Genomic DNA, 16472 nt, shown 5'->3' on the forward strand with positions numbered 1-16472 from the left:
CGGAGCCCGCACCACCGCGCCCTCGACCTGCTCACGGCCGTCGTCATCCTCGCCATCGTCTTCTACCTCCTCCGTCTCCTCCTCTACCCGTTACTGGCGCACGGCCGAGGCGGCTTGTCCGTAGGCATCCACCGCTCCTTCGGCTCCTTTGGCAGGAGCGCCCGCCATGGGCTCGACGCGTCCGCGCTCGCCGGTCACCGAGTACCGTCGCGCACCGGTCACGTGGCGGGCCTGCCTCGGCCTCCGCCCGTGGCGCGGTCGGGGGAGCGGACGCGCGCGCAACGGGGCACACTGGGGCAACGCGGTCGCGAGCTTCGCACGGCGCGGGGGACGGCGGATGCGCGAGCGGGGGAAGTGTCAGCACCGCCCTCGTCTACAACTCTGTGGCGCTCGGCTCGTCTTCGGCACCGGCGCGGGAGTCAACGGGACCGACGGCGGCTGCACACGCAGGGCCGGCGGCGGGCACAAGGGTGCAGCCGGTGAGCGGCCAAGGGGTGGCGCCGTCCGGCCTTGCAGGGAGGAGAGGGGAAAATGACGAGTGGGTCTGACTGGGGGCAATATGATCTTTTTGCCCTTTATCTGAGCTAAAAATATTTACTTTATTCGGTGCGGTGTGCTGCACACTAAGCTACTCTTTCACGGTGTGCGAGGAACAAAATCGATATTGGTAATGTGTTCTGTACAAATTTACTCTTTGACAGTGTACTACACACAAATTTCCCGATGAAAAACTACTCCTGGCTGTGTTGGGCTGGGAAGCACTGAGCAGATGCACCAGACGTAGGGCCCAAAAAGTTTTTTAAGTGCTGCGGATCTGGCTGTTATCTGCAGCTGTAACCCCGTGCAAGAGGAATAGAGGAATCATGTTGCTACTTGCTGGTAGAAAATTTGACAGTTGTACATGCAAAGCATCATGTGCGAGAGAAATGGAACATCAGATCAGGTAGCTCCATCTGGAGGATCACACAATGGCTCTGAAATTCATGACTGTCTGTTTTATTCTATTTATTCGCAAGCTCGCTTCCTAAGTCGGGATAAATAGAAAGAGACATGGGACCGATCCATCTTGTACGATGAGCAATAAATCGTGTATGTGTTTCTCTTTGATCCTGCAAGGGGCAGTAGCCGAGTTATTTTATCATCTTTAGTAGATGTCTAAACGAACTGCTTGGTCCTTCATTTTGCCAGAGAGCGGCCATAGAGAACCTAGTCAAGTGACTTTATATATTTGAAGGTAGGAGGCATAGACACCTTTTGTAGGAGAGTATTTGCCTGCTTCACGGGGCTATGGCTCAGGTGAAGCACTAATCATCCAGAGAGATTCCCTGCAGGATCAATTTGAGCGAAGGATGATAAGGATGGTCAGCATGATGGGGTAAAAACAAATCAGCGTCAGTTTTATTGGAAAAAGCTAGTCGCCTGCCAAATACGAAGCACTTGCTATTTAAAGAAACTGCAAATGACAAGGGTGGCCTCGTAGGAAAACTAAGAGCAAAATGCTGACACTGACCTGTGGAGGATTGAACTTTGCACCCAGATTGCTCAGTTTAGCATGAGCCTCAGCGTAGTCTTTAAAGAATGCATCTTGGTCCGCTGCATATTTCTCCGCATAGACCTGTTTGTGTTGTGGATTCTCAGACAGTAAGTTCAATGATTATTGTAGGATACCGACATGATACAGATGAGCATCAAAGATCACCTTGAATGCTGGGTCCTCAAATAAAGCAGCATCTGTAGGTAGGACCAGAAGATCCTGATCTCTTTTCTCTTTAATCTCCTAAAATATTGCTACCAGGTCAGATATGATAAACTCAGAGTAAATTTTGCAGAATGTAATATGTGACAAAAGACGCATACCTTGAAGTAACTGTTATCAAATTTCAGCCACTCAGCTGTCCATGACTGCCCACCAGGTGCACCAGGACCATTTTTCTGCACGAGTTGGACATGGTAGATGAGTTCAAAGGTTGGTCCAGCGAAATTTATCCACATGCACAATGCAGCACGTTCGAATTCATATGTCCAGGTAATACAAATCGTTTTTATATATAATCTAAGTGAGCAATTATATCCTTTGAATAGAATAGAACAGTAAGAGCAACTCCAACAGGCTGGCTATCTTGGTTGGATTAGCTAAAAAACGAAAATTACTCCCGAAATCAGTATCCAACAGGCTAGCTATATTGGTCCGATCGCTATCTACCTCGCCACTTCCTCCCCTTCCCTCGGCAAAGATGCCCAGCGAAACCGGCTCGCCATCCCAGCCTCCCGCGTGCTTTCCTCCTGCTCCCGCGCGGCTGCCGCCACCGCGCGCCCACCTTCTCGGCGCCGCATCTCGCTCTCGTCCAGAAAAGGGCAGCGCCACGCCCCATCCAGAATCCCCCGGCGTCCAGCAGCCGCGCCGTCCAGAAGCTGCACCTTCCCCGCCGTCCAGGAGCTGCACCTCCCTCACCATCGAGGTTCCTCCACCATCCCGGAAGCCGCACCTCCCCTGCTGTCCAGGAGTGCCACCACCTTAGAGCCGCGCCTCCCCCACAGTCGAGAAGCCCCGCCATCCAGGAGGCCCGGCATCCCGGAGTCACGCCTCCCCGCCGTCCAGAAGCCCCAGCGGCCATCCAGGAGGCCCGGTGTCCCGGAGCCACGCCTCCCTGCCGTCTAGAAGCCCCGGCGTCTAGGATTTTGTTTCAGATAAGCTTTTCCTTTGACCAAGATGCAAACATGCATTCCTACTCAGATCATACCGATACTGCCTCCAGAAAAATCAATCAGACTAGTACCTACACTCCGTGTCTGAAGAGCACATACAGAAATTCAGAGAGTTGTTCTGAAGATCTGACATTGTCAGAAATATGCAGTTGTTCTTTTGTGATCCATTGCTTGGCCATCGGTGAACAACCAAGCCTGCGGTAGAGGGGAAAACCTCGCCGGAGAAGACATAGATCGCGGCCATGAAAAGCATAGCCTAGGTCTAGTTATCGTCATGGACCCAAGGTTCATGACAATAACCTACCACTAAAGGAGCAAGAGCAACTAGTTTCGCCAACCAAAAATCCAACAATGCATCCATGTAGACTTTATTTGAATTTTACATTCTCAAGATTTACCTAATCTGTTGGTTTCCCCACCATCTAGAAGGCTCTATTTTTTTACAGGGTTGGAAAAACTCCAAATTTACCTAGTAGGATAGCTATTCTTTTGGAGTTGCTCTAAGATGGGGGAAAATACCAAGAGACAATACGTGGCATGCATAGCTTAGTCAGTACATAGAAAGGGAACAAAAAAAGATTTAGATCCTTTAAATAACAGTCAGATGAAAAAGGCCAAGAGACAATACATGACACGCACAACTTAGTCAATACATAAACATCGAATAAAAGCATTACAGAGACATTGAGGACAAATCTAAGAGCTGTGCAGGCACAATATGACAGTATACCAAAGAATTGAGAAATTGCAATGTCCCTCTTATAGCAAAGTTATAAAATGCAATTCAATCATTAATCAGAACAGAGTGGATGGAACAAAACATGCTCAAAATAGAATTCCTGGAGAGAAGGTAACTGATGTTCCTGCTTTGCACCTCGCCACCTCACACAAAGAAGATAAGAACATACGGTATATTTTGTCTCTGGTTTCCCCCAGCCACTCCGTTCAGGCCTGGACCTTCCAAGTGTATGTGCTCCAGACAAGACAACAATGTCCTACACAGGATTCAAATTCCAAACAGTTCAACAAAGGCAACAAGAAGTACATACTGAAACGGCTACGTGTCGTCAGCTGCACACCTTGTCATCAAGGCCCATTCTGTAGAATACCACCCTCAAGTGGTCAGCAGGTGAACTTGGTCCAGCATCTGTAAAGCACAAGATAAAGGGGAATAGGAGAGGCATCAGAATAATGGAATTGGGTAACATGCAGATACATCTATTCCCATCTACACAAGAACAGTTTTGACATCAATGCAGCAATGGAGGTATACCCTTGATTTCTGGAAATGAAAAATACACTTATTTGATATTCTCAGCAGAAAAGAGAAATCTAGAGAAGTATTCTTTGTATCTAACTCTTTCCTACAAACTAAGAAAGGTCATTGGTACTAGATGCAGAACACTGCAAAGTCCAGTGACCAGATCTACTAACCAGGAAGCTTCCCCTCAGGTGGGCACTGCTCAGGTCCTGTAACATCAACCCGTCCATATTTCATTGGAATCTTTGGGCCACCAGCTTCCTGGAGTGAGATTGACTAGGATTAACATGGCAGTAATACACTAAAAGTAAAATAGCTAGATACTTCACTGAGGGAAAGGTCAGACCTCAATTGCTGTAGCACTTGCCAACTGAAATAAATCAGCATAAGTGATGCCCAGGTACTTGTCCTTAATTGGTTGGATAAGCTTTAGAGCATTTATCAGGCCTTTGATAATTTCAATAAAAACCTTTAATCACCCATAGTACACTTTAGAAGAATAAAGCAATGATACTGGGGGACAGTCTAGTAAAAGTACCAGCATTGGCTCCATGTTTCAGTTCAACATCAAATCTTAAGCTTCCATTAGCTCCACCTCGTTGTGGCCACTCCTCAATATTCTTGTCATATGTACCAGAATCATGCCATCCCAGACGGACCTTCCCAATCAAACAAACAACAATCAACCATCTTGCATAAATAAAAGAAGCCTAAGGTAACCCGATTACATACACATTTGTCTTAAAAAAAAGATACTAGACGACAGAAAATTGCATTGCATTTGGTAGGCCAATAGAAATATGCACAATTTCATACAACAACGCTTAACTGGAAAAACAACAGTCCTGTGATACCTTCAACCTCTAAAACATAAGACAAAAAAATCACATGACCATGCAAAGGTAAAATACATGAGAATGCAGCATAACTAACAAACAGAAGCTGACATGATCCTGAAGCGTATATTGGATAACACCTTCATCTACATAGTATCATTAATCAATACTACATCATAAAGTTTGAATTGAAAATGTCTTTTTGGATTACTTAATACCATCTCATGAGTAATCGAACTTTTCTGGCATGCCACTCACTTTTTTTTACATTCATACTGGTCGACTTTATCTTACATACTTTGTACCATTTTATAACAAACAAACTACTCATGTCGAATTTACTTTTACCTGCCTATATTGGCTAATCTTTGTGCATCAACAAAAGACGCATATTAAGCTCAGCGACAGGAGGCAACTCCAGCGTATGCTCATTGGTGTCAAGTGGCAGTGTGGCATCAATGACTTGTTGCAAACACTAAGTAAATCTATATGCATAATCAAGAAATAACACCTAAAAGTGAGAAACAAACCCATGTTCTAGGAGTGACCGGTAACATTTTTGTCTGAATCCACCCCTGCCCAACAGTGCTGCAGAGGCACATATGAATCGATCGGACACCACTAACAAAGTTAGTAGATATCACAGCTACTACCTTCTCCAACAATTATTAGTGATGGGGTCATAAGTCAATGCCTCATCTTCTAATGTTGCAACGCGATGTCACATCCCAAATCTCGCACAATACACAACGATGGTGACCCAATGGAGTGTCTCAGCAAGTAAGCGCTTGACAAAGGTCACCGTACGCACCAGGATGGGGTGGCAATGAGTCGTCCTGAGAAGCTCGCTGATGTCCTCGCGGGTGGCCTTCAGCTGCGTTGCGTCGGACGCCGCCGTCGCAGCCGCCGAGCACCTCACCGCCCTCGCCGTCTGCGACCACACACGTAAACACGAGTCAGCAGCCGGTCCGCCGCACCATTTCGACCAGCGTCTCAAGCCGCCCCTGAGCACCCTGAACCCAGCGGAGGCGGCGGGTACGGACCTGCGGGAGCCGGGAGGGCGCGGCGCGGAGGGCGGCGCGCGCGCGAGCCGGCGAGGCCGACGAGTTCGGGAAGAAGGCGCGGCTGCCCCGCGCCGCGCGGCGGGCGGACGGAGCGGCGGCCGAGGCTCGGAGGGTGGCGGCGGTGGCGGTGGCGAGGCGCTCGGCCATGGCGGGGCCTGGGGCGGCTAGGGGTTGGTGGGTTGGTGATGGGTGGGAGCAGCGCGGCGGCCCTTGGAGCGAGGAGGAGCTGCGGGTTCCGAGAGAAAGGCGCCTCTCCCTCTCGCCTGGGTTTCGAGGGGTTTTGGGGGGGTTGGTGCGGGGGGCGTGCGCCGGGCTTCGGGAGCTCGGGGTCAAGGGCAACGGCGGCCGCCGGCGTGGGGAGGTTTGGTTGGTGGTCCGGAGGCGCGCCCTTTGTTTATCCCGTGGCGGCCAATGGGCGCCTGGCGCGGCGCCGGTCTCGGGACTCCGGCGGAGACTTCGCGGTGTTTGGTGGCGACTGGTGCGTCGGCGCGCGGGGGCGGCGTGGTGTTTTCTGCTGGGTTTGGCCTTCGGCGGCCGGTTGCGGTTCTGGTCATCAGGCGCCGTGTCAGGTTTTTCCACGGCTCCTCGGAGCCGCCGAGACTGTTCGTTCTTCTACGTGTCCGTTGCAAAGGCATACGACTGCTCGTCCTTCTGCGTATCCGACTTCAGAAACATTTCTTTCGGTTTATTGTAATTTATTCCAATGTATTTTCTCTCGTACCGAAATCAACCGGTTTATCAGACCGAATGGAGTATCTTTTTACTTGAGCAGCTAACTAACTGTCACATGGGTGTAAATGAAGCACTGCTGCTGAAGTATCTCCATAAGTTTTTTAACCAGGAAGATATCTCTTGGGTCCATCTCATCTGGGAAAAATATTATGGAAATGGAACCCTTCCCTCTTGTCACAAGAAGGGCTCTTTTTGGTGGAGAGATGTTCTGAAACTACTTGATGCTTTCAAAGGAATGGCACTGGTCAATGTTCAAGATGGAGCCTCTTGTCTTTTTTGAGATGACCTTTGGCTAAATAGGGTTCCTAAACTTCATTTTACTGAACTGTATTCATTTGCCAGACATAAGAATATTTCATTAAAGGCAGCATGTAATGTGGAAAGTCCAAACATACTGTTTTATCTGCCACTTTCAGAGATTGCTCTCCAACAGCTAAATGTTCTGGCTCAAGAGTTGGCATCCCTGCAGGAATCAACAAATTCAGATATTTGGTCCTACATATGGGGTTGGCCTTTTTTCTCTTCAACTAAGGCCTATACACATCTCACTGGACATAGAATTGTGCATGCTGCATTTAACTGGCTTTGGAAGTCAGTTTGCCAGAATAAGCATAAGGTGTTTTTCTGGTTACTGCTGAATGATAGGCTCTCTACCAGAGAATTACTTAAAAAGAGGAATATGATTCTACCTTCCTATGCATGTGCCTGCTGCAATCTCTCAATACAGGAATCACTGCATCATCTTTTCATTCACTGCAGTTTTGCTCAGCTTTGTTGGTCCTCCATTGGACTTATTGTGGGTCAGGATGATGCTTTTGCTACCTTGGAGAATTTTTTTCATGGATATCATTATTGTTATGAGTTAGTGCATTTGGATGCAAAGGAACGATTTCATTTTCAGAGGCATTCCACCAAGTCAAGATCTCTGTCATAGGCACTTTGTTAAAGAGTTCTCCTTAGTTATTCTAAGGGCTAAAGTTCAGTCTAAAGCTCATATGACTTCATGGCTAGAAGCCCATGTGTAATCTTGCTGATCTTTTTTATTTCTTTTTTGTTTCTTAGGACTACAGCTTGTAACCTCTTTTTCACACTCTTTTGTTTTTACTTAATACTATATAACCAGTAGGGAACCCCCTAGGGGAACCCTCCTGTTTCATAAAAAAAAACTGTCACGTGGGTGTGGGATTCAATCCAATCCAATTAAAAAAAATATATCACACGCAGGAGCAACGCTTGCATTTACTTCTCACGAGAGAGTGGAGAGACACCGTTTCCCTTTATTTTTTCAGTTGCCCAGGATTCGATTGATGAATGGGTTGATTTTCTCTCTCTCCTTTATGAATCAACTCCCTCCGCGGTTTGATTCGATTAATCAAGACCACGTCGGATGATGCATTGGCTACTGGAGAAGCTCTAAATATCTTATCACCCCGCCAACAACAATACCCTGCAACCACCAAGTATATTCATTTTCTTTCTCAATCGAAAAATACGATGCTCCTCATTCCAATCGTAGACCATTTTCATTTCCTTATTAAGGCTTTGTTTAGATCCCAAAAAAATTTGACCAAAAACATCATATCAAATGTTTGGATACATGCATGGAGTATTATTAAATAAGAACAACATAAAAAATAATTTACACAGTTTGCATGTAAATTGCGAGACGAATTTTTTGAGCCTAAGCGCATATGATTTGATAATATGGTGCTACAGTAAATATTTGCTAATGACTAGTTAATTAGGCTTAATAAATTCATCTCGCAGTTTACAGGTGGAATCTGTAATTTGTTTTGTTATTTTAATACTTCAAATGTGTCGGAATGCGTCAAAAACTTTACATGTAATGAACTAAATAAGGCCTATGTCAAAAAATTATATCTGCAATTAGAGGAGCTTGACTTATGATAAAACTCAAACGATCTACATTTATACGGAGGGAGCAAGTTTGCTGATCATTTCTTGGGTTAAGGATCTAGATAAATCGTAACTTGCTTTTAGGGCAACTGGATACTTTAACGTTTTGGTTGTGGTGTATTGTGCTGTAACTAATTAAACAAATTGTACTCCATCCGGTTCCAAATACATTCCCAAGCCACAAAGCCACTCTATAGTTCAAGATTAATGAAATTATTACTCCTTCCATGGTTAAAAAAAATAAGATCGTCATTAATTCAATAAAATGTGAGTACTCCTGTTGAGTTGAGAGCTCGAGGTTGGATAAGTAGGTTCTGCCACAAGAATCTTTAGATCTTTTGGGAGACTGCATTTTTAGATTATCTCGGGAGGAGATTGCATTTTTTTAATTAAGAAATTGAATAGGAAGAGCGTTTCATGAGCAAGAAGGCCATAGCTACGGTATGGGCTGTAGCCCAATCATCTATACAGCCCAACCCAATTTTCTCTAGAGGACCCACCAGTCAGTCTCAAAGCGCGATAACGAGCGGCGAGGCAGAGCCGCCACGGCGGCATAGCCCGCGACGAGATACCGATGCCACTCGTCTGTCCCCGCTGCGGCCCGCCGCTAGCGCTCGCCGGCCACCGCCGCCGCCGCCCGCATCGGCCCCGAGCCGTCGCGCCCAAATGCGAGGCCTCCCCCTCCCATCCTCTCGTGCTGACCCGGAGGGCCGTGTCCGCCGCCGCGCTGCTCCTCCCCCTCCCCGCCTCGTGGCCGCAACTCCCCGTCGCCTCCGCGTCCGAGGCGGCGGCGGCGGCGGAAGCACAAGGAGAAAGTGGAGTTGCAGAGGGGCTAGAACTGGATCGGTACACTGACCAGGAGCAAGGCTTCACCCTCCTCAAGCCGGCCTCGTGGCCCAGGGTAAGGATTACCGAACCTCAACGACGTAAATATTTCGTAACAATGTAATGCAGCAGCGTAGGATGCTTTGAGTACTTCGGGATTGTGAATTGCATATGTGGATTTCTGTGCTTCTGCTGTGTGGTTGGTGAAGGTGGAGAAAGCGGGCGCGACGGCGCTGTTTCAGCAGGAGGGGAAAGGGAGTAACAATATTGGGGTTGTCGTCAACCCTGTCCGGCTCAATTCGCTGACGGATTTTGGGACGCCGCAGTTTGTCGCCGACAAGCTTCTGCAGGCAGAGAAGAAGAAGGTATAAATGCCTCAGCAATGTTTTCCTGGCATTGCAACTCCTGTGTTCAGTGCCACTTATGAATGCTTGCAGACGCCACACTACGCATTGTGAACTGCTAACGTGCTGATCAGGATTCTGATTGATACCTGTGATCTATGTACTTCCTTTGCCTTGTTCGGTGAATCAGTGCTAGTAGCCTCCAGGCAGCTGGTTGAATCTTTTCACTTCAAACAGGAAAGCACGAAGTCTGCCGAGGTGATTTCAGCTGGAGAGAGATCAGGTCATGGTGGCCTGACAGTGTATGAGATTGAGTACGCTCTGGATAGCACCAGGGGAGGGATGAAGCGGATCTTCTCAGCTGCATTTGTTGCTTCAAGGAAGCTCTATCTGCTCAATATTGCCTATTCAGATGCCCAGGAGAAGCCCTTGGACAGCCAGACTAGAACTGTTCTGGAACAAGTTTTACATTCTTTTGATTCTGTTTAGTGGTCTTTAACAATAGAGGTATGACACTTTCTTTTTCTTTTTTCAGAATTTCCTTCCGCTTGAAAATAAAGTCCCAAGTATTTGTTTCTTGCTTCGTAAAAAGAGTTGTAATCAAATGGTTGCTGTATTCTGGTGTCCAAATTCCATTATACCTTTATCAATTATCAGTGACTAAGGATATAAGTTATTTCAGTTTGGATAATTAGCTTCATTTTCTTCTGATTGGTTATGTTTGCCTCACAAGAAATACAGTGAAGTGTTATAATCTTATAATTCTTAATCTGGCACACGTACATTTATAATATCTCGGACAAAGTTTTAGGTGGTAACAGTATTACTCTATAATCTGAATGCTACATGTCCTGAAATATCATTTAGATAGGACATGGGATGGGATGAGATAGAGGGAGAGGGAGAAGGCAAAGTAATATTGAAGTCTCAAAAGTTTGCCTGATATCCAGGCGTTTAATTTAAATTCTGGTCTATGCCAACCCAGATAAATTTAAGCTAAACTTTTGAAATAGCTATGGTTTATAATACATGGAAATAAGGAGCAAGTGCGAACCTGTGTAATCGTAGCAGCTTAAGGATTTGATCCTATTTTAATTGAGCTAGGATTAAATTGTTTCTTATGTTAGCATTGATATTTTGTAATTCATTAAATCATTACTATATATTCCTAACAATGGAATGCTCAGATACCAGCGCTTAAATTCTTGTGTTTTTAATATGATAAGAAGTTATTATATGAACAGATCATATATTGCAATCTTGCATCCAATGGCATTGCCATATAGGGATTAGCGCCTCCTCCGTTCTCAAACTATTTAGAAAAATCAAGGACAAGGCAAACTTGCACATGGCATAAACTTCTTTCATATGGATGGATAAACTATAAATTATATTATTAGGCTAGAATGTTTAACCATCCCACTGTTCTCCACAAAAGAAGCATTCAATATCTCCATTAAAAGAAGCATTGGACCTTTCAGTGGGTTCTTTTGGACATTCTGAAATTGGGCTCTTTGGGACCATTTTTCTTCGCCTGTCTCCTTCACATGACATAGCAGAGAGAATAATCGCCGAAGTGGATACCTTTGATTCAGGCAACTGAGACTCTGATGGTGTCCAGTAGGCCCCACCCTGTGCAGATATGAATAGCATACTATAGTGACACTAAACTGTCCTGTTGCAGGCTGTTTGAGCTAACTTAATGTGTTATCATCAATCATCATTATGTTCGAAAAAAATGTGTTATCGTTATTATTCAAGTGATACTACTTAGATGTTAGTACTTTAGAAAACAAACTGAGAGAAACTTATCATTGTTGAGGTGAATTTGAATGCCTATTTCTTCTTCTTAATTAAAAAGCGACCTAGTTCCTCCTAGGTTGGTCTTGGTTTTTTCCCCACCTGTAGAAACGTGCGCTAGACTGTATGTTTGCTGTCTTTCTTAGATTGAGAATGGCACTAAACATGAAATGATTTTCTGGTTAGGGCATTCAGGTTGTCAAGTTGTGGTAATGAAATAATCAACTATAGTATGTCCTGGAGCTGTATTAACATACTAGGACCTCGGTGACCTGGTCAGATGCTGTCGCTTTTTATTCCAGCCGCCATATAGTCACATGGGAATATCTTCCCAGCCGCAAAGTTGGGAGCTGGTCAAAAGAGCAAGACTTGTCCTCGCCCCTTTTCCTTTCAAGAATCTGTACTTCGCTGTCGCTTGGAGGAAAAATGGCTGATGGTGGTGGTGTCCCCAAGACAAGTGTCATCCATAATTTTTTTTTTTAAAAAAAACTAAGTGTCATCCATAAAATTGATGAAGGCTTGCATTGGCACGTGCCAAGCTGTCCCGAAATCTTGCCCTAATGATGATCGTTTCATTTGTTTTTGCGGAATCACACCCCCTTGATTTTGTTCATTCTTGTCGGCTGCAGGCTAAGTTGACCGGCAACTGGAGCCATTTCTTGCTGCTCTGCCCCTCTCCGAGTCGACAACGTGTGGTCTTGTTTGTTTCTGGACACAAGAAGCGGCATTGCAACGTGTCACGTGTGAACGGGTTCAAGTTGTTTGGGAGCGTAAACATGTTGGCGTACGTGCCACCCCGTACCGCACCGTCAGGATTACGTGCAACGAAAGGACAACGCCGGGTCTCTACGACTACGAGTGGGGAATGGCTATTTGATTATGCATTTTCAGCGTTTAGTGTGTGCATGGCCCGTTCGTTCGTTCACACCTCTCTATGAAACCGTTCCAGATGTTATCTTTCTGGTAAGTTTTGATTTTAAACTACATAGTGAACTGACTGACATAGGAGCCACATGTTTGTTCGCACCTTATCCGGCTTTTCTGCTTTCGACTTATTCCTCCTGAGATCACGTATTTTTACAATATTTTAGTACCCATTTTCATCTGAATAATTATTTTCCTTTTTTCTAGGAACATAAAGTATTTTTTTACTGATGGAATAGTAAGAGTAAACCTGACAAGCTCTGCAGATTTTGATATCGCAATCCGCCTATGTTCTCAAGAGGGTAAGGCTGTCCACACCGGGGCACGCTACCGCGTCCTCTAGGTCCGGTTTACCGGAAAAAAAGCTGCAGCGCGGACGAGCAGCCCGGCCGCTATTCCCAGCGGAATAGAGGAGGTCCGCTGGCCGCTTGTGTGGCGCGGGGCCCGCACACCAGCACAATCCCCAACCGCCTCGCGCCGTCCGCCGGAGGGTCCACCGTTGAGGTCGTACTGTGTGCCCGCCGCGGACGTCCTACACCACGCCGCCGCCGCTCAGGAGCAGGGGAGCAGGCGCAGGACCCGCCGCCGTCCGCCGGTCCGGGCACGACCTCCCGCCGGATCTCGCGAGGGAGGATGGCCGCGCGCCGCCGTGGTCGGGAGGGAGAGGATGGCCGCGCGCCGCCCCGCTGGAGAGGGAGGGAGAGGATGTAACAGCCATGAGCCAGATGGGCCGGGCCGAATCCCGAGTTACTATAGATCGCTACTGTAGCAGCCGTGTCACTGTTCATCCGCGGGGATTGTCCCATATTGAGAGTTGAAGGGAAGCCAGACCAATTTAAATACCAGACTCAGGGAGGCTAAATAACTTCGGTTGCAACTTTTTGCGCGAAGCAAGAACGAAAACACAAGAGAATTATGTTTTACTCAACGTGCAGAGTAGATCTTAACCGTTCTCCCGGGCCGGGTCGTTACAGAGGAGGACGGCCCACGCTCACCGATGTGGCCATGGCGGGCCATGGCTGGCCTCGCAGGGAGGGGGTGGGAGCGGGCTCGGTGGTCGAGGTAGGGGCGGAGTCGGCGAGGGAGATGTCGCTGCAGCATCGTGGCTGAGCTCGGCGGTGGGGGAGAAAGTGGTCGAGGTCGTCGAGGACACCGAGCACGTGGAGCGCGCCCGCGCAGCTCGCCGCCGCCGTGCGTAGGAGCCCCGCGCCGCTCGCCGCCGCCCTCAAATCCTACCCGCCGGCCTACGCCCCGAAGGGAGGCCGCCATCCAAGGAGCTCGAGCCCGAGTCTGGCCGCGCACCATGGCCGCGGGGAGCCGAGCTCCGAGGGGGATGCAGGGGCCATCGCCAGCGCGCGCGCCACCGCGAGGCCGACGACGCCCGCGCACACCACCACGGCGTCCGCTGCCTCCCCCGCGACGCCCCGCGCGCCGGCCCGCTCCTCCCCCGCCGGCCGGCGGGATCCGGCCGCCGCGAGCAGGGGATGAGGCGGAGGGAGCCGCGGAGCCGGTGGAGGAGGAACGGACCCGCGGCCGTGCGCCACCGGAGCGGAGGAAGGAGGGGCGTCGCTGACCCGGGTGGATCTTGCCAGGGGCAGGGCCCCAGCTCCGCCGCACCGCCGTGCGTGCGTGCGGCCCGCGGCCGCAGCCCCGTTCACCGAGCTCCGCTCGCCGCGCCGCAGAGCTCGTCGCGTCGTGCTCGTCCGCCGAGCTCCGCTCGCCGTCGCGCGCGCGAGTCCGCCTTGCCGCGCACCGCCTCCGCCCGCCCGGCCGCGCGCCGCGCCGCAGCCTCCTCCCGGTCGCGCATCGCGCGCCCCGCGGCGGCGGACAGGCGAGCTCCAGGGGGCGGCTGTCCGCCCGCCGTGCGCCGGCCCCGCCACGGCTGCGCCCGGCCCGGGGATGGGAGCCGAGCCGCGGAGGAAGGTCACGCGGAGGCGGGGCGCTGGTGGCCGGTGCGGGGAGCTCGGCTTGCCGCCGCCGCCATGAATCCAGCGGGAGAAGGGGAGGCCGAGCAGGGAGGGGATGGGTGGGGAGACGGGGTAGGGAGAGAGTGAACGGGAAGAGAGAGAGTGAAAACATGAAATGAGTATGACGTGTGGGTTCCGGAGTTGGTAGTTGATATAGAGGATGAATATAGAGTATGAACGAGTGCGGGAAAACTGAATGTTGAGAGAATATTGATGACCATGACAAAATATTCGATTTAGAAGATGAATTTAGAGTATGATGAGTGCGGATAGTCTAAAGAGCAGAGAGTTCTCCCTCCCACTGAAAGATGCGTGCGTGATTTCCTCTGCTTACGTTGGCACGCGCGCGGACTTTTTCAAAGGCCTTGTTTGGACTTTTGTGCAGGATCCGATAGCTACGTGTGGACTACTACTGCCGCTGCCGCACGAGAGGAGAGGAGAGGAGATGGGGGAGAAAAATGAGTTTTGTGACTTGGGTTGGTCGACGCCATTGCTCTTGCTCACCTGGATTGGACAGATCCAGTCAACGGCCGCTCCGGCTGGACCCCCATCCCGTTTGAACGCGATGACAATCGAGTGTGGATGGATGCAACATGGGCTGGCCAGACGACGGCCGATGTAGGCAGCAGAGGGATTTTTTTTCTGAAAGAAAAGTAGTAGAGGGGATGTCAGTTGCCCTCGGAGCATGCATAAGCATCCCCTGCTAATTTCGCATGACGCCCCCAACAACAATAACAACACAAACAACAAAAATACCAAGGCTGTTTAGATCCCACCTCATAAATCCCGTAAACACCAAAAAAATATCACATCGAATATTTTGACACATGCATGGAGTACTAAATGAAGTCTATTTACAAAATTTTTTGCATGGATGGGCTGTAAATTGCGTTTCAACTAAACAAGACCTAAAATACTAGTACATTGAAAGTTGAAGCACCATAGTATGCATATGCATACGCATGCGCCCAGAAATGGAAATTTTAAGAATGGTGATGCTACATTGCTACCTGGGGATAAGATAGCTAGGCTTACGAGGAAGACGGGTATCGTTCGTGGCCATCCATCCATGAAAAAAAAAGAAAAAGAAAACTTAGCTAGGCGTTCACGCGGCGTGCATGATCCTGGCAGAGTGGTCCCATCCAGAAGCACACGGTGCAGGGAGAACTCGCCATCGAAAGCCTGTGATGACCTTTTTTTTTTGCGAAAAGGATTGTAATATATATATTAAAGAGAAGACACAGTACAACCCTTTTTTTCAGAAAGGTCCCCGAGTAACTTAGAAATTACAACAAGGTCCACACTGCTACTGTTTATTTCATCCTTGGCTGTCGCTTCCGCCTCGGCTTCGCTGGCCATGGAGCATAGCATCCGGACTTCAAGCCGCCGTTCCTCGCCGTGCCGAAACAAAGAGCGGACCCCAAACGTTGGTAAAAGCTGCATGAGATCCTCGGTACTTGACCACAGCTGTCGGCATCTTCGATTCGGCCCCAACACTGCCCGCAGCCGCCATCCTCGACTTCCAGAATGCCACCCCAACTCCGGTGAAACCAGCGGCAGCCACAACCACAAGGAAGAGGATCCAGAGAAGGAGATCCATCCGCACGCCAACTGATGGACTCCAGCCAACCTCACAGGAGAAATCCGAGGCAAAGAACTCACCCGGAAGTTCCCGGAGGAACAAAATCCTCTCCGCCGCGCCGCCGTCGCCGACAACCAACGGAAGGAACAAGATCCTCCCCGCTGCACCCCCGTCTCCGGCAGCCAGCGGAAGGAATCCCGGCCAACAAGGGGAAAGCGCCGCCACCTTCATCCGCTCGCGAACAAAGTCCAGCACCTCTCCTCCAGCAACCCTAGACCTAGACAGCAACCTACCTGGTCTATATACATCCGCGCTACGATTTCCCGGCCGCCCTCCCTCTCCGACGCCGGATTGGCCGCCGGAGAGGAAGGGGCCCGGCGAAATTGTCGCCGGAAGACGAAGCCGCGCCGCTGTCGCACTTTCTCCTCTCAACTGTAGCAAGGAGAAAAGAGGAAACGACCCGAGAGACACTAACACACCCCAAGCCTGTGATGACCTTTGCCCCATACACGAC

General features: G+C 49.2%; 2 protein-coding genes across 4 annotated transcripts; one reads left to right on the plus strand and one right to left on the minus strand.

Moving 5' to 3' along the window:
* Positions 1 to 845: 845 nt before the first annotated feature.
* LOC120682370 (probable L-ascorbate peroxidase 7, chloroplastic) lies at positions 846 to 6338 on the minus strand. 2 transcript variants are annotated; one of them, XR_005678380.1, is made up of 12 exons: positions 5847 to 6337; positions 5615 to 5734; positions 4506 to 4626; positions 4314 to 4414; positions 4141 to 4228; positions 3786 to 3853; positions 3615 to 3701; positions 1858 to 1932; positions 1700 to 1777; positions 1511 to 1615; positions 1252 to 1325; positions 846 to 1109 (listed from the first exon to the last, which is right to left on the minus strand). XR_005678380.1 is itself a non-coding variant. In XM_039964234.1 (11 exons), exons 1-11 carry the CDS (start codon positions 6012 to 6014, stop codon positions 1305 to 1307), a joined length of 1032 nt encoding a protein of 343 aa, XP_039820168.1. In that variant the 5' UTR covers positions 6015 to 6338; the 3' UTR covers positions 847 to 1304. The 2 variants fall into 2 exon arrangements, 1 of the variants encoding a protein (XP_039820168.1); XM_039964234.1 differs by having other exon boundaries at positions 847 to 1325; positions 5847 to 6338.
* A 2723-nt stretch (positions 6339 to 9061) lies between these two features.
* On the plus strand, positions 9062 to 12533 carry LOC120683650 (psbP domain-containing protein 2, chloroplastic-like). 2 transcript variants are annotated; one of them, XM_039965741.1, is made up of 4 exons: positions 9062 to 9417; positions 9551 to 9706; positions 9923 to 10192; positions 12115 to 12533. In XM_039965741.1, the coding sequence occupies exons 1-3, from the start codon at positions 9091 to 9093 to the stop codon at positions 10172 to 10174; spliced, it is 735 nt and encodes a 244-aa protein (XP_039821675.1). In that variant the 5' UTR covers positions 9062 to 9090; the 3' UTR covers positions 10175 to 10192; positions 12115 to 12533. The 2 variants fall into 2 exon arrangements, with proteins under 2 accessions (XP_039821675.1, XP_039821673.1); XM_039965739.1 differs by lacking the exon at positions 12115 to 12533 and having other exon boundaries at positions 9923 to 10379.
* Positions 12534 to 16472: the final 3939 nt, after the last annotated feature.

This window comes from Panicum virgatum, chromosome 7N, assembly GCF_016808335.1.
Source record: "Panicum virgatum strain AP13 chromosome 7N, P.virgatum_v5, whole genome shotgun sequence".
Taxonomy (NCBI): Eukaryota; Viridiplantae; Streptophyta; class Magnoliopsida; order Poales; family Poaceae; genus Panicum; species Panicum virgatum.

Bases quoted from the DNA above. Each gene is read 5' to 3' on its own strand.
- LOC120682370 (XM_039964234.1), bottom strand. From the start codon at position 6,014: ATGGCCGAGCGCCTCGCCACCGCCACCGCCGCCACCCTCCGAGCCTCG. The intron at 5,735-5,846 runs GTCCGTACCCGC...GTGTGGTCGCAG, and splicing joins CGCCCTCCCGGCTCCCGCAG to ACGGCGAGGGCGGTGAGGTG. The intron at 1,326-1,510 runs GTCAGTGTCAGC...TTGATCCTGCAG, and splicing joins CAAAGTTCAATCCTCCACAG to GGAATCTCTCTGGATGATTA.
- LOC120683650 (XM_039965741.1), top strand. From the start codon at position 9,091: ATGCCACTCGTCTGTCCCCGCTGCGGCCCGCCGCTAGCGCTCGCCGGC. The intron at 9,418-9,550 runs GTAAGGATTACC...TGGTTGGTGAAG, and splicing joins AGCCGGCCTCGTGGCCCAGG to GTGGAGAAAGCGGGCGCGAC. The intron at 9,707-9,922 runs GTATAAATGCCT...CACTTCAAACAG, and splicing joins TGCAGGCAGAGAAGAAGAAG to GAAAGCACGAAGTCTGCCGA.